At 39.5% G+C, this 23,253-nt stretch overlaps 1 protein-coding gene across 9 annotated transcripts in view; it reads left to right on the top strand.

Moving 5' to 3' along the window:
- The window catches only part of anks1b (ankyrin repeat and sterile alpha motif domain containing 1B), a 215,312-nt gene that overhangs the window by 35,438 nt on the left and 156,621 nt on the right, over positions 1 to 23,253 (top strand). For all 9 annotated transcript variants that reach the window (XM_051077885.1, XM_051077884.1, XM_051077890.1 and 6 more), the window contains exons 2-3: positions 17,984 to 18,064; positions 21,578 to 21,734. In XM_051077885.1, coding sequence (XP_050933842.1) covers positions 17,984 to 18,064; positions 21,578 to 21,734 — 238 coding nt within the window. The remainder of the gene's footprint in view (positions 1 to 17,983; positions 18,065 to 21,577; positions 21,735 to 23,253) is intronic.

Genomic DNA, 23,253 nt, shown 5'->3' with positions numbered 1-23,253 from the left:
GAACCAAGATACAGGTGTAAAAGTGACCTGACTCTTTAGAGTTTGTCTTCTGAAAAGGTTTTTCGGAAGTGACTTAAAAGAAGACGATGTTTTTACCCACCTATATGTGGTATCTTTTCTTGGTGCAAGTTAAAAGTGTGCTGCTCCATTCTGAGTGAGCCGTCGGCATGACTGGGACTAGTTCCCAATTCAAGAATAAAGAGCATTACAGTAATCTGGGCATGAATGCATGAATAATAAGTAAACGTGTTAAGAAAAAATACATATGTTGTAATCTCAGCCTGAAAAAAAACACGGCTGAATCGCTGTTATAACAGGCCGGTCAGCTTGTTGTGTGTGAGGACCGTTTATACTCTTAGCTCTTCTTATCACCTGGAAAATGGCCTGAGGTGCAGAGGAAATTCAGAGATGAATCTCCCCTTTATGTGTGTGTCTGTGTACATTTTCAAGGACAAAGTGGAGTGAACAGCACTTTCCTTCCAATAGGTGCAAAAAAAAGAAAGAAAGGAACAACAACAATATAACTCCAACATGTGTTCCTGTATGTGAAATGATGCAGCGGTAAAGACTTGCTTTTCAGATTATTTGTTTGGATAGCCAACCACAAACAGCTTTTGAGCTACAGAGGATGAAAGCTCAAGTCCTGAAAGCCACTGGATGTTTGTTTCTGTAGGCATAATTGAGGTAAATTAATTGCCTCTCATGCAATAACCTTCTAGATTGAATGAGTTTCTCCCTCTCCAGTTCTGTGCTCTGATTTCGAAGGCACTTTTTAACCTAACCTTTGCAGATGATTGAATTGTTTCTAAATTTCTTCTAATTTTAGGGACCTGTAATAGAAAAGCTGGCCTAACTGAACATAAAACACCTAAGTAGTTGTTGTTTGGTTTGATTTGGCCTCTTGTGTTTTTAATTATTTTATTTAACTGTCTAATAATAATTTAAGAAGTGCTACTAATTCACAGTGCTCAAGTTTGGTGTATGTAACAGACAAATACAGTGGAAAAAGTGGGTGTCAGTGTGTGTGTGTATCTGTCCTGAATAATATATAACAAGTGCAGCCTACACATTTGCAGCTGTAGGTGTGACAGGGGTACCAAAATCTTAGAAAATCCAGGACAGACGGAGGCGATGAGAGGAGTGAGATTGATGTAGACGAGAGTGGAAACAAGCTGTTTTTTTTTCTCCCTTTGCTGTACTCAGACAGCTTTCGAGCCTCTGGTGCATTGTAAGCGGGATGCCACTGGCTGTATGTGTATACACACTCACAGACACACACTTGGCAGGTTTATAGACATTCATGGAAGAGCTATTTTGATAGATCTGATAAATAGCATGGGCCAGAGAGTCTCTCATGGTTTAAATACCTTCTTGTGGCGGGTAATTGCATGCAGCTGTGTGTGAACACAACTTGGCAGCGTCTGCGTGTATGTGTGTGATTGGCAAGTGGGAGAAGAATAGTAACTAAGATGGGAAAGAAAAACTTGTGAAAGAGAAAGCCAATGTAACGTTTTGTGTTAAGTTAGAGAGCAACAGATGGAGAGGGCAACAGAGTGACTGAGATGGAAGCAGACAGATAGTGAAAGATGCATTAATCAGTATCCGCGCGACACAAAGGTATTTACATGGAAATAAGATTTAAGTAATGAGCTGTTGCAATCAGTGTGAAGGCGCCAGACTGATGGATGGACAGAAAATGTGGCGGCTGTGGCCTCACGGGAGATTTTGTTTCTTTCAGCTTAAACCTGAATATGCACCTCCTCCGTGGGACTTCACTTATTAAAAGTGGCATGAGCACAGACCAATGAGTCATCATATTTTTCAGACTCAGAATATGAATCCCTGTATTGTGTCTCAAGACAAAAACTAAGTCCATATGTAGCTGTTGTGTGTTTATTTCTCCAGTTTGAGGGACTGTTGCGGTCTGTCAAAGCATTGCTCGAGCATTAGCCTCTGCATCCTCTTCTTATTTCCAAAAGCAAGTAAAAGGAATAGTTCCACTAACAAGGACATATTCTTACCAGTACCAGTCTCATGTCTGTAGCTATATTCAATATGACGCTGAAGCCCGGAGACCATTAGCTTAGCGAAAAGACTGGAAACAAGTGTCAGACTGTAACAAACTCAGCCTATTAGCACCTCTAATGCTCACTAATTAACAGGGGTTACCTTGTTTGTTTCATGCGTATTAACACTTAAGTGTAATTAGTGAGTTTTAAAGGCACTGGTATGTGGATTTTCTGTCTTTGGACAGAGCCAGGCCAGCTGCTTCAACTTGCTTCCAGTCCTTATGCTAAGCTAAGCTAGCTCTGTCAGGCCCGGCAGCTTTATATTTACCGTACAGACATGAGAAAGGTATCAATCTACTCATCTAACTCTTACCAAGAAAACAAATAAATCTATTTCCCAAAATGTCAAACTATTCCTTTATAGACAACTCGGGCATCTTCTAAACTGATATTTAGCTTTAACTTCACACTGCATAGAAAGCTGCACAGAGAACATGTTGATGACCCATTGACCCATAGACGTAGCTATAGCAGCGACACTCGTATCAACTACTGACCTTCCAGTTTCCCCTCAGGGATCGTCCAAGTTTCATTTCACCTCATTATAGGGCGTTGGCTGCAGAGAATATCTGTAATACCAAAATTCAATAGCCCTGTTTGTGCCCTTTCACACTGAGAGAAAAACACTGTGCAACAGTGAATACCAACTGGTCAGAGCTGTTTCTTGTTAAGCTGCGTATGGTTTTTACTCTCCCACAGACACAAAGAAAACACATACTGTGCTGGATTTAGAGAGTGTAAGTGAGGTTGTTAATCCATATGCCAGTGAATAGCAATCGATAGTAACGTCTCCAGGTAATGAGTTCTTGCCTTTTTAAGTTCCATTACTGGCCCTGAATCTGTTTTGACACACACTCTCTCATCTTTTGACTGTTTAAAGGGATAGCATGATATTTTATTGTTTTTTTTGCTCAGAGTTAAATGTGAAGATATGAAGCTGAAGCCAGGAAATGGTTAGGGAAAAGGGGAAAACCCCTAACCTGGGTCTGTCCACCGGTATGTAACCTGTTGTAAAACCACAATGTGTTCTTTAGTGTCTGAGCCCTGAGCCCAAACTCTTTGCTGCTGTTGCAATTTCTCAGTTGTCGATAGATGCTGATAAAAAAAAAAAAGCCAACGTTTAGGTTAATGCCACTTCAAAGCTCTTTCCTCTTGAGCATTTCTAACAGAGGAGGGATTATTTTTCACGTTTCTTGGGAGAAAGTCAAAAAAAATCCATCTTGGCAAATGGGCTCGACACCTCTAACAGTTTTCTACAAACTCACATCACAACAGTGGGATCAGTGCCCGGTGTTATCTGAGGAGCTGCCCAGTTACTGTACCGACACAGAGACTCACTCTGCCCATACACACTGGCATACAAAGAGAAATTGTTGTTTAATTTGTTTACACATTTTTAACACCGCCACCATCGCACCATTAACGACAACACCATCACCAGCATAGAGACTTTAGCAATAACCTGTTTATCTCTGAATGTTTATTTCTGGTCTGACAATGCACTACAGTAGATTTGCTTCAAAATAAGAAAGAACAGGGCAGAGCAGCTTCCTTTGTGCTTTTGGTAGCAAATATTTGTCTATATTTCTAGGACATGCTTATTTGAGAGCGGCACGGTGTTGTAGTGGTTTGCACTCACAGCAAGAAGGTTTGAGCCCCAGAGTTTGCATGTTCTCTCTGCACCTGCGTGGGTTCTCTCTGGGTACTCTGGCTTCCTCCCACAGTCCAGAGACATGCATTAGGTTAATTGGTGACTCTAAATTGCCCGTAGGTGAGAATGTGAGTGTGAATGGTTGTTTGTCTATATGTGTTGACCCTGTGATGGACTGGTGGTCTGTCCAGGGTGTATGCCGCCTCTCACCCAAAGTCAGCTGGGATAAGCTTTTTCTAAAGCTAAGAAAGCAGCCCTTTTCTCAGCTTTGTGACAATGCATTAATCCACTGGGTTTTCCAATGGTAATATAAGAAGTAGGGGAATTTTCGCAGTTCGTAAAGCATCATTTAATCCTGCGGTTTACCCAGATCATCAACATTGCATGGTTTTCACAAGAACAATACACAGACAGTGATGATATGGATCTAAATTGTCTCAGTTTTCCTGAAATTATCTCTCCCACCCTGGTGCTTCATGCGTGCGAGAACAAATGCCCAGGATGCCCTGACCCCTGCATGGTGGGTGTGTGTTTCATTGTCTATTTGAGTTGTGTTTACCTGCCTGGTCCTGCAGCAGCAGATGTGCGATCCCGTGGTCTGAGCAGTTAAATGGGATGCGGCAGTCCTGCTGACAGACCTATTACACTCTCAGAGGGGAAACAAAGAGGGGAATACTCACATGCCATGAGGAGACACAGCTGTCGGGCGCACAAATGCACCGTGTTTGTGAAAAATTGTGTTTCTTGTAAAATATATATTTTAAAAATAACGATGTATATAAACAGGTGAGCTGTTTAAGCACCAAACATGTGTGGCCTATGGTAGCAGTCATCGTTAATTCATCTCAGGACAGTTGTATGGCAGGCTGGTTGCCATGGTGAAACACTCTGTGGACAGATGTACGGATGTGGTTGTTTCTCTGCTTCCCTCTTTACAGGCTTTTTAAATGGTGTGAATCCAGTGGTGTGACTTTGAATGTCTTTGAATCATAGATAGTAGTTTATCTTAAGGTTCCATGTGTCTTAAAAAATAATTTGTGCCTCAGGACAAGAGTAATCTATATGGATGAGTTTTTTTTCACAATTCATAAAGCCATGTGAGACACTTAACATTCTGAACAGGAACTACAAACATTTGATGGTTTAAAGAGCGAGTAAAAGATGGTTTGTGACCTTTATTTTACACATGCATCATTAAAATTTTTAATCAGCCTCCATTCAAAAAATACTCTCAGTGTTTTGTATTTTATGACTCAGTTTCTCCACAAATTGCACTTCTTTAATTATCCTTTTCCAGCTAATTAAATCTGGAAGTAGAGTATTTTTTTTCCAATCTTTTTTAAATTTGCGTCAGTGCTGTGACTCTAAAGGTTGCAAATAAATATTTCTCATCTTCATTATGTATGACCGTAGGTTCCCCTGACACGACATTGTTGATTTTTAATGTCTCGTGAGCTCGATGAGGGCGGTCCCTCGTTGTTTAGAAATTTTGAGAGCTGAGCGAGAGAGACAGAGACATCTTTGAATAAACCAAAGCCTTCTGTCAGACCATATATAGCCATGGCTCCCTGCTACTGCCCTGATGCTGAACACACACACACACACACATGCAAACACAGGCAAATACATTACCATCACAGGATAGATGCTTTGTCACACAGCAGAGCTCTAATCAGCTCAGACACAGTTTAAAAATGTTTGTAAGTTTAACACAGACACTGAACAGTAATGTAAATGTTTAGTTTGTAACCAAGCCGAGCTGTTTCTTTGTTTCTTGAGTGCGCCTCTGAGAGCTGTGCAGAATTAAACACTCTACTGTCGATGCCTTCCCTGCTTTTCATCATAATGCGTCTCCTATACTGATATCGTTTTATCATGATTTCCAATGCGCCTGCATGGCTAATTTCCTCGTGGCAGAGTGGATAATGAAGATGGACTCGGTGTGTAACTAACCTGATGAGTTGCCAGATGATATTTAGCCTGAACCGACTCGCAAAGTCACTGCACTCCACGTTCTGTAGCTTGAAGAAAATAAGATTGGTGTAAAACACATTTGCTAAGTTGAATCGAGCTCAGACTGATTTATCATCAACAGAGAAAATATTTAACATCATTTAAAGATGCAGGCATCTCGCCTTATAAAATTTAGAGTGATTGTATCTTATACATTCAGAGTGAGCCTCCAGCATGAAGGAAGGTAAGGCAGCTGGGGTGTAATGAAGGTTGTTGGTTCAAATCCTCAGACTGCCTGGGGAAATCTGAAAATAACAAAGAACAAGAAATGCATCTGTTCTTCCCTTTATGCCATTGTCATCACATGAGAAATGGCTGCCCTTTGCAGAGGAGCTGAAACAATTAGTTGATTGACAGAAAAGTATTTAAATGATCGATTAATCATTTAAGGTAATTTTTGAAGCGTGAATGCTGAATATTACCTATTTCAATCTTCTCAGCTGTGAAGATAAGCTGCTTTTCTTTATTATCAGGCTGAATATCTGGATGACTTATGAGAGGCTGGAACCAGTGGATATTTGTCTTGATACTTGACTTGAACAGATTATTTTATTTATTGTGTATTTCATGCAGTTTAACTCTTGAAAGTAGCTCCTTAGTTTGCAATGAATTAGATTTACTCCAGTTAAAATATGATGTTTTATTTCCTGTCACAGGGTTCAAGTCAGTGCATGCTTCTGAAGAACTTCACTTGAGTTCTTTTCAGTAGATCTACAGTATAAATGCATTGACTCCCACAGTCCACTCTATAGATTAGTTATCCCATTTAGACAGAGACCTGGAGCTGACGTTTCCCATCCCTAATGCTACAGATTGGGGCTGAATCGATGCTCGGCTGGATGGATTTGTGGCTGGCCGTTGTTAAGTGGAGATCTAAAGCTTTCTGTCACTTACTTACTGTGAGGAGAATTGCCTTAGGAAGACACACATGCAGCTTATACACACACTTACAGATTGTTTGTAGCTCCCCAGATTGTGACTGATTGGAATGGCTGCAGTGTAAATCAATAGCAGCAGCAGTGGAGCAGACTGCGGCCATTTCTTCACCTCTGCCTCTCTCTGTTTGATTAAAGAGAGAGGAGGAAATGTCGTCTGCCTCCATCACTATCTCTCTGTCTCTTCCTGTCTCTTTTGTCATGTCCACCAGTATGCCTTGTGTTTTAACAAGAGCATGTTCTGTTTACTGACCTTCATGCATCTGTCTCTTTTCTCTTACTGTTTCCTTTGAAATAACATGGATGTTAAAGCTAACAAAGCTAACATGATTATCACAAAAGTGATGCGGTTTCTCATGGTTTCAGTATAGTTAACATGCAAATAGCTTTAACCCGGCTCGTAATAGTAAATATGACAGATTTATCTCACATTTAGAAAGATACAACACGAGCAGTACACTTTACATTACTCAGTAATTTAAAAAAATTATGACATTTATAAATGGCATTCTCTTTATTGTTAACAGATGTGTTTGTCCATGTATGATGACAAACTGCTGAGAAATCTTGCACATATAAAAGTTCTGATGCCTAACTTTAGCATCACAGACTGAACAAGCTGCTTCACAATCCTGAATCCTTTTTAACTTGGTTAGTTGTAGTTGGTTAGTTTTAAAGTTGTCCATCAGTTGTTGGTCATTTACAGGTGTCTGCTCCCACGCAAACTCAAAGTAGCACTCTGAAAATGTCATGATGCCGTCAGAAAGATTGTTGATCAGGCTTACTGTTCACAGTATCTCTAGACATGTGTTGCTTCTAGGAAAACTATCTATGACTAAGTGTTAATACTTCAGACAGCGGCAAGTACCGAGATTATTAATCATGAGATGGAAAAAATGATTTATTTTTAACGCACCAGTTACACTGATGCAACATTTGCTGATGATAGTTGTCATGTCAACCAGCAAAGGCTAACATATTCCATACGCATAATATAGGATGATTTATTAGTTGGGCTGTAATTCTAATATATGCATATGTTATTAATTGCAATATTCTTTTTCTTGTGTCAATATGATAAAGACAGATAGACATCAAGCAAAGGTAACTAACTTTGGTAATAAAGAAAGCAGTTCCCATGCTGATTTACCATGATGATCGTTTTTGTTCAAATTCAAAAACAGAATTTCAGCTTCAGCAGTTCTTCTCCTGAGGGTACTTATATCAGTACTCCCTTTACACTGTTTAATCAGAAGTTGACTTTGGTAGAAGGTTGGAAATTAAGTAGGACTTTTGGGTCTCAGGCACGTTTATAATCATCCAGCCAAAAAGAAAAAAAAAAGAAAGGTCACATGTTTTTCATATAAAATCGCTCCAAACTGTGATGATGCTTTAGAGAAAAACCTGCCAGTTTGATGTGGATTCTGTTCTGTGATGGGCTTGTGCAGAGAACGAGGAGTCAAATCAGGACAGAGGAAGGATGTTTCCATCTCTATTTAAGGAGGTGAACTGAGAGACAAACTGCCAGATTGTTTAAGACATGGAAATAGACAAACTGTTCTGATTAAGCTGTGTGTGCTTAAGTGGAAAGTGTATTCAGCTGTCTTCAGACGGTGGTATCATCTGGCTGTCTAACTCTGAGTGTATCTTTTTTATTTTGTTTTTTCCTCTTCTTTGATGTGCTGCGTGATAAGAACTCTGTTGCATTAGAAATTTTCTTCTCTCGCTGCCTCTCATCTCTCTTCCTTCCTGTCCCATGAGTGAGGTCAGGGGCAGTTGGGTCTCTTTATATAGTGTTTCCCACAGATATAGTGTGTATTTGAGCGCTGTATTATTACGGTTTGGTTTGGTGAGGTTGGAAAATAAAAGGTGACATGTATTTAATGAAAAGTGTACATTATATTATATTATATTATATTATATTATATTATATTATATTATTATGTCTATTTTTGTATTAAAGCACGGAGCATTTTATTGTGAGTGAATTCCTAAGTAAAGTGTGTGTATGACCATGTTCTCTCTTGTGTGAGGCGATGCAGTAATAAATCCAGAAGTGGCCCCAGAATTTTCACGACAGTACCTATAGCATAAAACATATTTTCTACTCACTTCATGCACATTTCCTAAGTCTCTCTCTCTCTCCAGCTGAGTAACTAACCCTCAGGACAACCAAATGATCAATGATCAAACTTCATCAATAGACCCCCCCTAAATCCCAGCGGGGAGTTGTGCAGCTATCGATTCCTTGTGTCTTGTTTTAATTATTGGTGTGTGTATGAAAAGAGTGGGGTCAGCCTCACTGTCAACCGCTTTACGTGTGTGTGTGTTTCTTTGACCCACCGCGCCCCTGCCCCACCCCCGACAGACAGACCTCCATGTTCTGTTTTGCACCAGAGGTCAGTTTGACCCGAAGATAAATTACTTCCTGTGATGGGAGTCGTGGCCTCTTGACCTATTGAACGTGTCAGTTGATGTTTGTTCCTTTGAGGGCATTTGTCACTGACTGACTGGCCTCCCTGAATATTCATTCATGTACACTCTGCATACTTACCTTTATGCATTTATACAGTGAGCAGCTTCTCTGCATATTTAAGTCCTCTCTGCTTCATTTCTACACGTGTATCTCAGTGTGTTGTCAGTGAACTTGAGTCAAAATTACAGCTTCCAATTTGGTTTTGTAGAGCAGTTGTTCCCAAACTTTTTTCCTAGGCCTGATCTTAATCACTCAGAAAAAAGAGCAGTTTTAAAGTGTAGCGTTGTATGGATTTGCTGATAAATAACGTTTGGGAAATATTCTGGGAAATATGCTTAATTGCTTCCTGGTGGAGGTTAATACGACTATTGCTCTGTAGCTCGGCAGCTTAGCTTAATACAAAGACTGGAAACAGTCAAACTGTTCCTTTAAGTTCAATATAATCAGCAATTGTAGCATCTGCTTCATCTATTCTCTGCAGCTGAGGTATTTAACAGGGTTTTTACCAGAGTGATTTCGATGTTCTTTTGTTTTGAGATGTTGGAAAATGGAATTACTGTAAATGTCACCTCAGTTTTTCATGTCGTAAAACAATGTAGAAAAAAAAGGCTTGTCTTTGAAGAACTCACTCAGAGAGCCATTGCTCTAAAGATACATGCACAGACTTCAGTGAAGTTAAACTTGAACAAACTATTTGATGTTTTATCATTTTCACAGACACATGGTTTTGGTTTGTTCAGATCTCTGCCACTGACTCTGTGACGGCTTCACTTCTGCTGGATTAACAAAAGTCAGAAACTATATTAGAAAATCCAGTGTACCCTTTCCATATACAGTTTTCCACTTCAAACACTGAATAGTGCTTCACTGAGAACTGAAACTGTATTTTGAGGATTGTTAGCTGGAATGAACATGCACTTAAGAGAGACAAGGAAACTTTGTTTATTCAGTTTCTTAGCTGTTTATGTTTGTCGGCAGCAACAGACCCGATTTACAAGTTGGATGGAGTCCCACGCTGGGGGATACTCCTGTACAGCGTATTCAAATGAACAAAATTGCTAACGAGGAGTTTTGTAAAGGGGAGCCGCTATTTTGCTAAATATGCAAAAACATATGAGGCAATTTTTCAAGAATGAGTTCAGCAAATTAGAGATTTGCCAGAAGCTGATGAAGAGGGCGAGAGCACAGACAGAATGGCTGGGATCCTGCAGTTTTGAAGTCTGATATTGAATTGTTTTTTATGAGTGTAATGAAATTGAAAAAGAAGGATCTGTCACCATGTTGAAATATTCATGTCTTCTTTAAATATCAAAATATAGCTGTTTTATTGTCACCAACTCAATAAGAGACTATTTATTCTGACATACTGGGACTTGATTTGATATTTTTTCCCTGTGTCCACCATACGCTGCTGTGGATTTACTCATCACTATAGAGTGTGGAAGTGGAGCCGTAGAGAGTGACAGATGTGTGAGGAAACTGAGATGGAGAGAGAGGGAAACACCTCTCTCTGTGAAAGCAGCGCAGGACTGCCTGCTCAGCTGTGTGGGTGTGAATGGGATTTTCTTCATGATATCATGGGAATATGAGGTGAAAATAAGATTGCTGTCAACGTGTCTGGTCATGATAGAGCGTCACTGATACACTGACAAGGCTGAATTAATCAGCTGATAGTGGCTTATTACAGATATACAATATAGATGAATAGTCTGTGAATATTTATTTTTCATAAGAGGTTTCCAGACTACAAACATGGGATGTGAAGTTTGAAAGATGTGGGCATTTAACAGGCAGGTAAGAGATGATATCAAGTTGCATCATGGAGTAACCTTAAATAACTACATTTGAGTGATCTTTACCAAAAATGTTAACTCGTATCATGTATTTATGTAAAGACAAACAAAAAAAACATAAACATCAAAATAAAATGTCTAAATGTTTTCAGTCTTGGAGAAAATCTGCCAATGTTAAGCCACTGCTCAGATCACAACAGTGTATTCATATAGAGAAAAGTGTGTATGTGTGTGTGTACGCCAAAGGCACATTTACAGCTTGAGCATCCTTTGAAGTGCCTGGTTTGTCATATATGAGCATATGAACTCAGTTGTTTCTGCAGTCTTTGAAGTAGTCACTCTTTCTCTGCTCTCCCCCTTCTCTCTGTAGAGGGCATTCATATGTACTATACTATACAACTGCAAATACAGTATGTGAATATTTGTTTTTGCAGATTATATAGTGGAAGCTGAGGCAGAAAAGAGGGAAAAAGTGAAAGACAGAGAGAAACAGAGGGAGAGAGAGGGCTGACACTTTGCAGAAATTTAATTGGTCTTTTGAGAGTTTCCACACACCTTGCACCATAATTGTCTCTGTGGTTGAGCTGACCTCATCTGTGACACCACACACACACACGAACACACACAGATACATAACCCTTATCCATACCTGCACACCTGCTCAAGACATTAGAATGTAAAGCAGAATATTCATGCCCTAAAGCATCATGGGGGATGGACTGTCACCGTGAGAGTCGTGGTTGAAACATCAAAGGGCAAAGAAAAGAATTTGCATGTCTCTCTCTCTCTCTCCCTCTCTCCCTCTGTGTGTGTGTGTGTGTGTTATGGATCACATCAGTTTGTGTGCTCTTGCAACACTGCTCTTAATCAGCAGGTATCTCTTCTGCTTCTTGCTATAAACAGGTTATGAAGCAAGCCCACTTCCTGTCTGCTGTTATCTTCTCTGATAGTGAACACACCTTACCTCGTGTTGGTTCCCTTTTTGATTTCCTGTCAAGTTATTGCTGTTGTTGAGTCGCCTGTTTTGGTGAAAAAAAAAACAAAAAAACACTTTGATTTTCATGTCATTAAGTGACATGAATTTCAACAGGCTGTTGGACATAGTCGACTTAACTTTCATTCCCTCAAAAAGAAGAAAAAGTTTCCTGCTAAAAAGAATCTATGACTACAAAGGTTTTCCCGGTTCCTTCGTTCCTTTTCCTTTGAAGACAATGCTCTGCTTTGATGTAGCCTGAACTTGGCTGCAACTTGATGCCAGCTTTAATATCCATGGTGAGAACCAGCAAATGAAGGCTTTCATTCTGAAACGCTGAATGAGAAGTTTGCATCCGAATGAGGATTTTTTTTTTTTACCACTTGAAAGACATTACAGGTCCTCTTTAGAAATAATAAAAAGTATGACACTTCTAAAGAGCTACGCATTAATTTTAGCTCTTGTTTGATGCGCAACAACATTTTAAAATTGCTTGAGGTAATGATTTTGCAAATGGGATACAGAGAACTTTGGTATCAAACTCTCATCCTCAGATTTTTTTTTTTGTCAAGCATGAACCCTGCTTAGCTTCAGTGGAAACCCAAATCAATTTTCTGGCTTTAGAAGACATTTTTCTTCCCACTACATTAACACACAGTGCAAAGAAATGATCTATAACCTTTTACGTACATATTCATATTTTTAGCAAGTATTTTTTTAAAACTCCCTTTAAATTCAAAGTTTTGGTACAATCTGAATTAAATAAATATTAGAGGTTTACTGTTAGATACAGCCCCAAAGCTTGTTCTTTTCAGATGTTCTATCATATCAGTGTAGTCCTCATTGTGCTGTGCTATAGTAAAGTGAGGTAAAGGCGAGGAGAGACTGTCAGACTGTAACTGAAGAAGGGTTCAAACAGAGGGCAGCGTTGCTGTGCCTATTGGGAGGCCGTTCATGATGTTTGACCCCTTTACCTTTCATTGCTTTAATGAAAAAAAAGTGCACGTGGACCTCAGCGAGGGAGAAGGAGAGCCAGAGTCAGGGAAGAGAAACTAGCTGTTAAAGATTGAGTCAGAAAAATCTGATGCAAAGTAACACTTGATTGTTGTTGCACGAAGCTCAGAAAGAGGCAGAGTTAAAGAACGACACAGAAAAGCACACCGTTAAACTTTAATGGAAACGTGATGTACGGCAGTAGTAGCTGTAAGTCAAAAGCCTTTTTTTTAACCAGAGCTTTCCTTCACATTGCTGCAGCTCCTGAGGTTAATTAGGTAGGATGTTGTCTGCATATTTGACTAATCCTCCAAGAGTCTGCATTCCTGCAGCAGCACCTCGCCTTCATTATCTAATCTCAAGTTGCCTACTAATTCTATTTAAACTCTGCTGGCTGGCTTCATGCTTTTACTGAGAGCACGGAAAACAATGGAGAAGCAATATGGCACTGAACTGACTTTGAGAATTTATAGGTGGAACATCGTGGAGCAGAACAGGACAGCTGTGATAAGAAAACAGGTCTTGTTAGGGTGATTCACCAAGTTCATGTTGTTATCAAGTGTGTGGCATTTATTATTTTTTTAAAGGAATAGTCTCTGTTTTTGCAAATTTTGGCACAGCTGTGGGAATATAAACAGTAGAATATTAACAGTAGACAATAATAGAACAATAGAAAAGAAAAACACCAGTCGTGATTAGTAACCATTTACTTACCACTGTGAAAGTCTATCTCTTATATTTTTTTAAGGGTAGCCTCTGATTATTTAGGAATTTTTAAATGTGGATGCTGATAAAATTTGCAGTTCACATGAAGTGGATCCATAAGCATTTCATGTTGAAAAGATGGCCTGTACCAACATGGAAAATTCACATCTTAATGCAAAATTAGGACTTAAAACTACATAAATTTATTGAAAAAATAATCTAACGGACAGACAACACTGCCTAATGCCTTGTTAAAACTCCTCAGAAAAATATCTGGGTCCTTAGCTGCTAGCAACATCGGCTCATTGCTAACTTTGTCTACCCACAGTTTGATGGTGGGCAGTGAGCTTACCAAAGCTTTTTTTTTTTACTAAATAAAGCCTCCTGTGCTGCTGTAGATGTGGTTGATAAGAATGGTGAGACTGACACATACAGTGCAGTAAATGTGACTTAAAACCAAAATAAGTACAACAAGAGGCTAAAAAGCTCTGAAGAGATGTAGAGTTTGTCTGTCACTGTTAGCATTTAGTCATTTAATTCAATGTTACAGTGAGAATGTTGCTCTTGAAAGTAATGATTCACTAAATGTGTTAAAGCACCCAGTGCTGGTGTCACTGCAAACACATATGTAACCGTGTACTCTACAGCATTTAAAGGTGTTGTAAACACAACACCTTGTTCAGCTCTGGCCATCACAGTGAAGCTCACACACACTGAGCACAGCCTTTACACATTCCCTCACAAAGTGGCCGCATATATTTGTTTGTGCAGCTTTTTATGAAGGTTATGTGACTGCTGTGGCTGTGCATTAATACGGTGCGTTCGTGGATGTGTGGGAGAGGTGGATTGTGTTTGGGGCTGTGCAGAGCGCCACTCACATGAAAAGCTCTTTGTACAGCAAGTTTTAATGAATTGGCGTGCAGATGTTTGAAGGTAACAGCACTGGAGCATGTGTGTGTGGGTGTGTGTATGTGTGTGTTCAAGGTTGGGTTTGTTCAGTAAACAGCTATCAGGTATAGAAAACAGTGCAGGGCAGTGGATTGAACAAGCTGTGTAGTTTTGTGTGATTAATGGGTTATTGAATCAGAAACCTTGGAACATTTCAATAAAACTCACCTAAATATTACAATGACAGTCAAATGCTTGTTTCAAGATGGAAATATTTATTGTTCATTTTTTTTAAAAAATGTGATAAAAAGATGTGGATATGCATCTGTCGATTAAACAATCTCTGCTGGGTGCTGAGCTAGATATGGATGATTCAAGTGACTGAAATTGGTTTATAAAAGCTGCATCAGCTATCACAAAATTAGTGGAAGTATAAAAAAAATGCTTTAAAAATTTTTAAACATGTACACTGATGGTTTACAGGTGAGACACCAGTGAAGGAAACTGCAACACTACAAAATTATCCTCTCAGATTCAGACCTAAGACTTGTTTTTCCAATGAAAATCAAGATGAGATTGCACACACTGAATATGTTATTTACTGATGTCAAGGGGCTTTAGCATTGTTGCCTGTGTAACCAGGAGGCAATTAACTTAACTAGAGGGAAACAGCTACTCTGGCTCTGTCCGAAGCTCAAAAATACACCCACTAACACCTCTAAAACCCACTAACGAATAATCATATTTTTAAACTTTGAACAGAACCAGGCTAATTGCTGACTGACTGCCCCTGCTCCCAGTCTTTATTCTACACTAAGCTAATTGCTTCCCATCTAACTCTTAGCAAAGAAAGCAAGTAATTGTATTTCCCCAACTGATGAACAGTTCCTTACTCCTTTAAATCAAGAGACACATTCTGAGAATAATGAGACAATTCTCCTTATATTAAGTACAGTTTCTCTTGTACTGTAGAGCTTTATAAATATCTTTAAACAAGGTAAGAAACAGATGAAATATTTGAAACAGTGATAAAACACAGGGACTGAGACTGTAATAATGATGTAGGCTTAAGTCACACAGTGACCTCCAGAAATGTCAACACTGTTATCCCTCACATGAGCAGTAAAGTGTATCTCCTAGTTTTTATACAAGGTTCACATATATCTTAATCTGTCAAGACTACAGAAATACATTTAGAGACACTTTTAATCTTTGCAGTGAGTGTTTGTGAACTAAAGCTTTCCACATTTTCCTTGACAGTTGAGCAGAAACTGGCATTTATTTCACTGCTCGTCTTGATTTCTGCCTCCATCACAGTTTCCTGTGGCCCGCTGTCTTTCCCTCCCCTCATCCTCTGTCAGTCTGCCCTTTTTAACAACCCATCCTACTGGTTGTATAGGTCAGCGCTGAAAGGGGTCAGCCGACCAGTGCGATCGATATGGACACACGCACACACTCATAATTGCACACGCACACACCCTTGCAGTGTGCAGAGATCAGATGACCCAATAGAGAGAAGCTTGTGCTGTGTTGCTCTGTCTGTCGTCTCCTGCACTCTGACCTCTCTGTGTTACATGCTGTGTATGTGTCTATGTACTTTTTCCTGTTTTGTTGCCCACTTGTTGTTGATGTGAGAGAGGTGTACATTTGTAATTGTGACTTTTGCTTTCTTTTTCTGGAAAAAAATGCAGCTTCCTGAACATTTTTTGGACCTGAATTGATCGGAGTGCTGCTGGTTGTAGTTGTTAAACAGTCAATAAAATAAAATGTTCTGCATCCTTTTCCTCAGCAGACCTGTTCTATTGACAAGTGTACACTGTGTTCTCAGTGTGAGTGCGCGTAGTCACCCCCTTAATACCACTTTTAATTCTAATTTTAATTAGTTGTTTATTTGTGTGCACGCCGCCACTCATTGTGTAAACCCAGTGAATGTTCTGCTGTTTCCACATCGCTGAACTGTTTTCAGCTTCACCTTAAGACACAGAATCAATTCAAGTGAAGGGAAATAGATGTTAAATTGAAATGCTTGAATTAAATGAGTAAAAGTGATTCTTTAAAATTTATTTTGTTAAAAGAGACACTTCCATGATTTCCTCTTACTAATACAGGCCATGAAAGATACAAATTTAAGAAATTAAAAACAATTACTAATATTTAAGTGTAATTTCCCAGGATGCCTTTGTTCCAAAATCATTGAAAGGGAGCATCTGGGTGAGGACTGTGGCCAGACACATATTTTTGGAAATGAAATGCATGCTGGTGCAATTTAGAGACTGCATTGCTTTAAATAGAACAAATAATCTATATGAAAAACTGCCACATATCAACAAAGAATTTAATATTCTGCAGCCCTACTTTATGTGTTTCAGTAACAGACACTGTTAGACACAAATCTGCATTTTGAGTCTTTGCTCTCCATGTCAGAAGCTATTGTAAGGGGTCGTCCTTAATAAAAAAGGTAATGCAATCGCTTCTAGATGTTACATGATTCAGCTTTTCAGCCCAGAGCTGCTCAGACTGGAATTCAGCTAATTAGTACTTCTCTCTGACGCGCTTGGAGGGGTTCATGTGAAAAAGAGAGGTCATATAATTATAGCCCTGGGAAAACCCTGGGCTATATGTGTGTAATAGAGTGTGTGTATACATGAGAGTTTGTTTTAATGTGTTTGTTACGCCCAAGGCTGTGTGTATCTGGCTGTCCTTATGAGATTCTGTTTTGTGTGGTTTTATTTGCATGCTCAGCCTTTTGCGAGTACAGGGGTTGACCTCACTCACTTTCTTTATTTGCCAGTATGATGAAACAGAGCTTAAATTCTGCTGGCTATAGCCCCAAATGAGAAATTATACCTCTCGCCTTGAGACGCAAATACAATAAAGCTAAATTCTTGTGTGAAGAAACAACTAAAGAAACAAAAAGGAAGACTTGCTAAAACAAAAAAATGAAAATAAACAAGAGAGGAATTTTCTCAGGCGACAGCAATTCTGGCATCCTTAATCTCAAGGAAGGAGCATAAAACTGCTCATATAAGTCATAGCTCCCCACTACTGAAGGAAACACTTACTCAGAAATTTGTATCGATTTATATTGTTTATCAGTAGAAATGTATGATAACTCAACACTGGACAAATATGACTAAAGAGTTAAGGAGATTAATCTTTTTAAAAACATCACAACCCCCCTCCACCTATCCAGCAATTGGCATCTTCCACATGGAACTTCTAATCCTAATTGGCTGGAGTGTAGTTTGTCATTTCCTTATTCTAAAACAGAGCAGGTACAGCAGAGGGATGAAATAAAATGTATTTCTGTGTAAGTAATAGAGCAAAATGTGTGTGACACTGTGCAAAAGTGCCTCAATAACAACACTTCAACAGTACTATACACCTGGAAACCGGCCTCACTTCAGTACTGAGAGATGATGTAAAAGTTGCAGTATATGTTTCTGACTCTGAGGGTTAACTCTGATTTATCTCTGTTTCTTCACAGCATGTGGAAGGGCCTGAATGTCAACTGCACAGACAACTCAGGATACACACCTTTACATCATGCTTCTCTAAATGGACACAGGTAAGATGGCACTCAAGTTTGTGGAGTAGTAGTAGTAGTTATTATAGAGATATTAATAATCAGAATTGCAAGTACTATACAGTAACACAGCGCCAAAAAAAAAAAAAAAAAAAAAAAAAGAACAAAACAAAAACAAAAATGCATGTTTGGTTGTATTCATATGTGTATGTGCAAATGTCTGGTGCAGATAATTCTTTTCAGTATTGATTGATATATAGACAATAATTTTGACTACAGAAGAATGTATTCAATGTATAAAGTTCAATTATAAAGTTCCCAAATGAACAGTATGATGGTGTTGAAATGTCTGTGTAGTCAGGGGGAGACCTCTCGAATAAACATGGAATAACTGTTTTGGCCACTTGGGGGCAGTGTAAACACAACATGGACATATACATATATATTTTGAGTCGTGTTTTTGTCCACCTCAATATACATCCTCTGTTAGCCCGGGTTTTGTTCGTGTCCAGCCCCAGCGGCAAATATATGGATCTGTAGTTATCTGCTAAACGCTACATGTCTGCTAGCTAGTCGCTCTGTTTCTGTCTGCCCTTTGGTGTTGAACAGGCTGGTGTTTTTTGTTTGTATGTTTGTTTTTAAAAAGCTTTTTCCACCGAAAACAGTTAAAATAAACAACCAAAGTGAGGTTGAACCAAAGCAGAAAAGTTGTTCAGACCACTCTGTACAAGAAGTTGACAGATGGACAAATATAAGATTGACGGTAAAGAGTTAGCCATCCTGCCTCCAAGCTCAGAGTCTTGCTTCCATGGCAACGATCGATGACACTGTCTAACCAGTGTTCCCGTGGTAACGTAATTAGTGACACCTGCTGAATAGTGGCACCAAATGACGAAGAAAAAAGGGGAAAAAGTGGCAAATAATTTATAGTTTTCCAATAATTTTAAGAAAGATAATATACAGGAGTGAGGACGTCAGCGGTCGTTATGACTTTTTGCCCAAGAAAACTATTTGTCGAGTTACCAGAGGTACTGAGCAATATTATCAGGCCACAGCATTTGCGCTCTGCTTCAGGTCTGTATTGCGTTAACATGTTATGCTATTGGTTAGCTTTTTGTGTTGTGCCATTCTTGCTGAATTTTCCCAGTAAAATGTCCTTGTGTCTGTTGAGTTCTGCAGGAAGGCAGTTGTTACGTACCTGTTGACGTGAAGCGAGCTGAGCGGTTTGAGAGCAGTAGTTTTAAAAAAAAGTCTTAATTTAACCAAAGTGACAAAGAAATCCAGCTCAAGATTTCTAAGAAATTGACATTTAGACATTAGACTCCATATGTCTAATGCTAATGCAGTTTAGACATGAAATCTGACCATTCATTTGGTTCAGACCTTTTTGAATCACGCCTCTTTAAATGACTATTGAATGACTAAATAAAGGAAGGGCTCCAAAATGGCAGAAATATAATTTTCTTGTGCATAGACTGATAGCAGTGCATTCATGAGATGAACTAATAAGTTTTGAAATGGTTTCTTAAGAGTAGTGTCGTACAATTTAGAAATAGTGTAATCTTCAAATTAATATAAGTCACTACAGCCAAAGAAATTTGCACTTTCAACTCTTTAAATGCACTTTAATTACTTTAAAACTGCCTGGCACTGTTTCAGGGTCATGACACAGTGTTGTGTCCCCCTTTGGCAACAAAACCAGCTGTCAAGAGTGCTAAAAAACACAAAATTTCAAACATAGTGTTTGAATGTGTGTATCCTTTGAGTGTCTGTATTTGTATGGGACAACAGTGTAGCTGGCTTTCTTCACCTGGGCCTGCTGAGAAATCCGTTACACAGTGTGGATTAGCTGCAAGCCTGACCGCTATCACAGTTTGGCGGAACTGAAGGATTAGTACTGTGTTTTGGGGGCAATTATGTGGATTTCCTCCTTCAGATCAACTGGAGAGGAGAGGAGAGGAGGGAGGGAGGGAGAGAAAAATGCAGCCTCAGAGTGAAAATTAGGCCGCCAACAAAAAGCTGCAGAGGAGTGATTTAACGTTTAGGTGGGAAAGTAAAAAGAGAACTGGCAATTAAGATAAAGACAGAAGAGACTTGGCAACAGGCAGGGCTGATTTCAGAGATTTGTTATTCAGGCTGGGTTTGAATTGTTTCTGAGATCGTTTTAATTATGTGTAGTTTTTTACCACATGAAAAGCTTTTTGGTGATGCGCGCATGTTGAATGCAATCAGCAAGAAGTTGAATATTCTCATGTTTGACCCTGAGATCCTCCCAGTGTGATTCTGCTGTTTAACTGCCACTTAAACCTGAGTGAATTATATGAAAATATAATAAATTATTTAAATGAACAAAGCAGTTCATTAAGCATCTTGGTGCTGCTTTCACCCCTGCTCCTGGGAGAGGTTTTGCCCTTCTCTCTCCTCTCTTTCTCCCCCTGACATTTCAAATGCAAATGAAGCACTTCACCTTTCCTCTCCAGACAGAGGTGACAGCTTCAGCTGGGGGCTAGCTAATATGAAGCAGTACCGCTGACATTACTAGTGAGCAGCAGCTAAATGGATTTCCAGCACAAACCCCAGCTCTGTGATTTGTCACTTTATCTATTTATGTGATGATGATTACTTCATTAGAATTAAAGTACTCTGCAAATCCCTTTAGGATTAATAACAAATCTGTTTCTCTGTCCGTCTGTCTGCCTGTCTATCTATAGATAACATGGGGTCAGTTGCACTCTGTAAATTCTTGATTATTTCCAGTTGAACTCCTTGTGTCCTCTGCCTCTTAGTCTCATCGCTCACCCACAGGCTACTCTAAATCCCTCATCGAGCAGAGTCTGGTTTAACAGGGGTCTCTGAGGAGGAGGTGAGGAGGTGCCAACTTGTTGCCGGTCAGGTCACACAGCTCCAAAAGGAAAAAGTCAAAAGACCAGTCGTTAATCACTTAAAGTCAGAGCTGCACTCACCTCCAGAGCTTTAAAGGTGACAAGGTGAACATTTCAACTGCCAGATGGCAGCAAAAACCGTGTTTTTACCCTTAAGTACAAACACTCATGACAACAGCACTGATGAGAGAGAATACAAACAGTTTGTTTAACCAGATATTGACAAGGTCACAAGGTTGGAGCGCATGGGAACAAAGGCAAACAAAAGCACCTGCATTATGTAGTTTGATTTTGTTGAGTTGTAGTTCCTTCAATAAGCAACCCAGGAAAATCTGTCCATCCATCCAGTATGTATACTGCTTATTCATTAAGGGTCGTGAGGGGGCTGGAGCCTCAACCCAGGAAAATATTTATTAAAATTATTAGTTATAAAATATATGAAAGTTGCATAGGACCCAATGTCCTTAACTGAAAATTGCAATATTTGAGTTTGAAATCAGGGTTAAAGTGTTTGATTTGCTGCTCTCAGTGGAAATGTTACAATATTCCATAATATGGATTTCAGGTCTTTATGCTCATCTCTACTTCCCTCCCTCTCTCCATCTCTCCTCTCTCAATCTGCTCATCTATTGATCTTTATGTGACTGTATTTATCTCTCTCTTCCTCTCTCAGGGATGTGGTACTGAAGCTGCTTCAGTTTGAGGCGTCCACAAATGTGGCAGACAGCAAAGGTTGCTTCCCGCTGCACCTGGCTGCCTGGAGGGGAGATGTGGACATTGTCCGTATCCTCATCCATCACGGACCCTCGCACTGCCGGGTCAACCAACAGGTAAACATCACAATCTCATCATCATCCTCTTGAAAACCTTCATTTGGGATGTTGATCATTAATTTTTATTGATATTGATACCATGTTTGATACTGCCTAATGATTCGGGTCTTTATCGATACTCACCATACTGATACTTAAATACCTATCCTTTTAGCGCTTTGCATGTTCAGCCATTGTAAATGAGCAGCAAGCAACCAAATGAGAAATGAAGTGGGAACGAGGACATGATAGAAGCAAAACACTGAATTCAAAAGCTTTATTGGACAGTCAGTGTAACATAGTCTATAGGCCTATTTGTGTGCTAGTGTTTTGATTTCAATGACACAACTCTCTCATCTCTCAAAACATTAGGCTCTAGGACCTGTTAGTCTCAATAGTAGTATTGATAAGCTCAGAGCTTATTGATTTTCAAATTTTGAGAAATTTGGAACCGGGTCTGTACAGAACTGGGTCTCGATTCCCATCCCTAACCTTCACCCTCAACAGCCATAATTCCCACCCTGAAATGATCTTTACTAAGAACTCTTCTAGCCATGCAGGGATGCAGGGAGGTTGGGGTGGGGTGGCGGTCATAATTGTCATGAACCTGAGTTCATGACAAATATTTTTGCTCAGGAGTCCTTCATCAAAACAGTGGGCCTTGGCTTGTGGTACCCTGGTAGAAATAAACCAGCCAAAAGATGCTGAAAGAATATAAATCTTGAACAGCTCTCTGTTCTGTCTGTGATAGAAGTCTTCATGGGGCCACTTAGTTCAGACCTGTTGGACTGAGTTCCAATTATACTAATACCTGAAATAAACAATATTTAAATCATGTTGATGTGGACCTCTGAGTACCCAGTCACATGTTAAAATGTACAGTTACGACTTTCCCTGTGTTTTGTAACTGTTCCAGAACGAGAAAGGTCTTATTTACTAAATTAAAGCTTAGTTCCTCCGTTGTATTTCTCAGGCTTATAAACCAGCATTGCCACAGGTCGTCTTCTCATGGCTCCTGTCCAACAGAGCCGATCCTTTGCAGTTTCCACTGATCTTTCTCTGACAGTCGGGTGAGAGTTTCAGCTCTGGGAGAATTCAGCCTGCCACTGCTGTCATTCCCCATCAGCAAAAATGACTCTCTTCTCCTCCCTCACTCTTTTTTTGTCCATCTCTGCTTGCAGCATATTGATGATGTCACGGCTCGCTGATGTGCTGCTTTTTAAGATGGGCATGAGGTGTTTTAATCAGAGGTTTTGGCTAAAATGTTAATGATGACTTTTTAAATATTCCTGCCCCTGATGGCTGTGTAGTAATGGACCCCCCAGGTTACTGGAGCGTTATTTGCTCTGCCTAATAAGCACATTTTCCTCTGTCACCATTAGCCAAATCATTTCCCTCTGAGAGTTGTTAGAGCCTAATTGTTTGCCGTGATAAATGGTGTCCCTTGCCCCTGAAATGAAGAGGTTTGTCAGCAAGTGAACAGGGGTAATTTTCTTTTTTTTAACCCTGTCAATGATTTGTAGAGCTGAGCGGGCTG

Source organism: Lates calcarifer, linkage group LG18, assembly GCF_001640805.2.
Source record: "Lates calcarifer isolate ASB-BC8 linkage group LG18, TLL_Latcal_v3, whole genome shotgun sequence".
Classification (NCBI taxonomy): Eukaryota; Metazoa; Chordata; class Actinopteri; family Centropomidae; genus Lates; species Lates calcarifer.
Note: the sequence above shows the minus strand (reverse complement) of the source record. Positions and strands in the feature narration are given on the sequence as shown.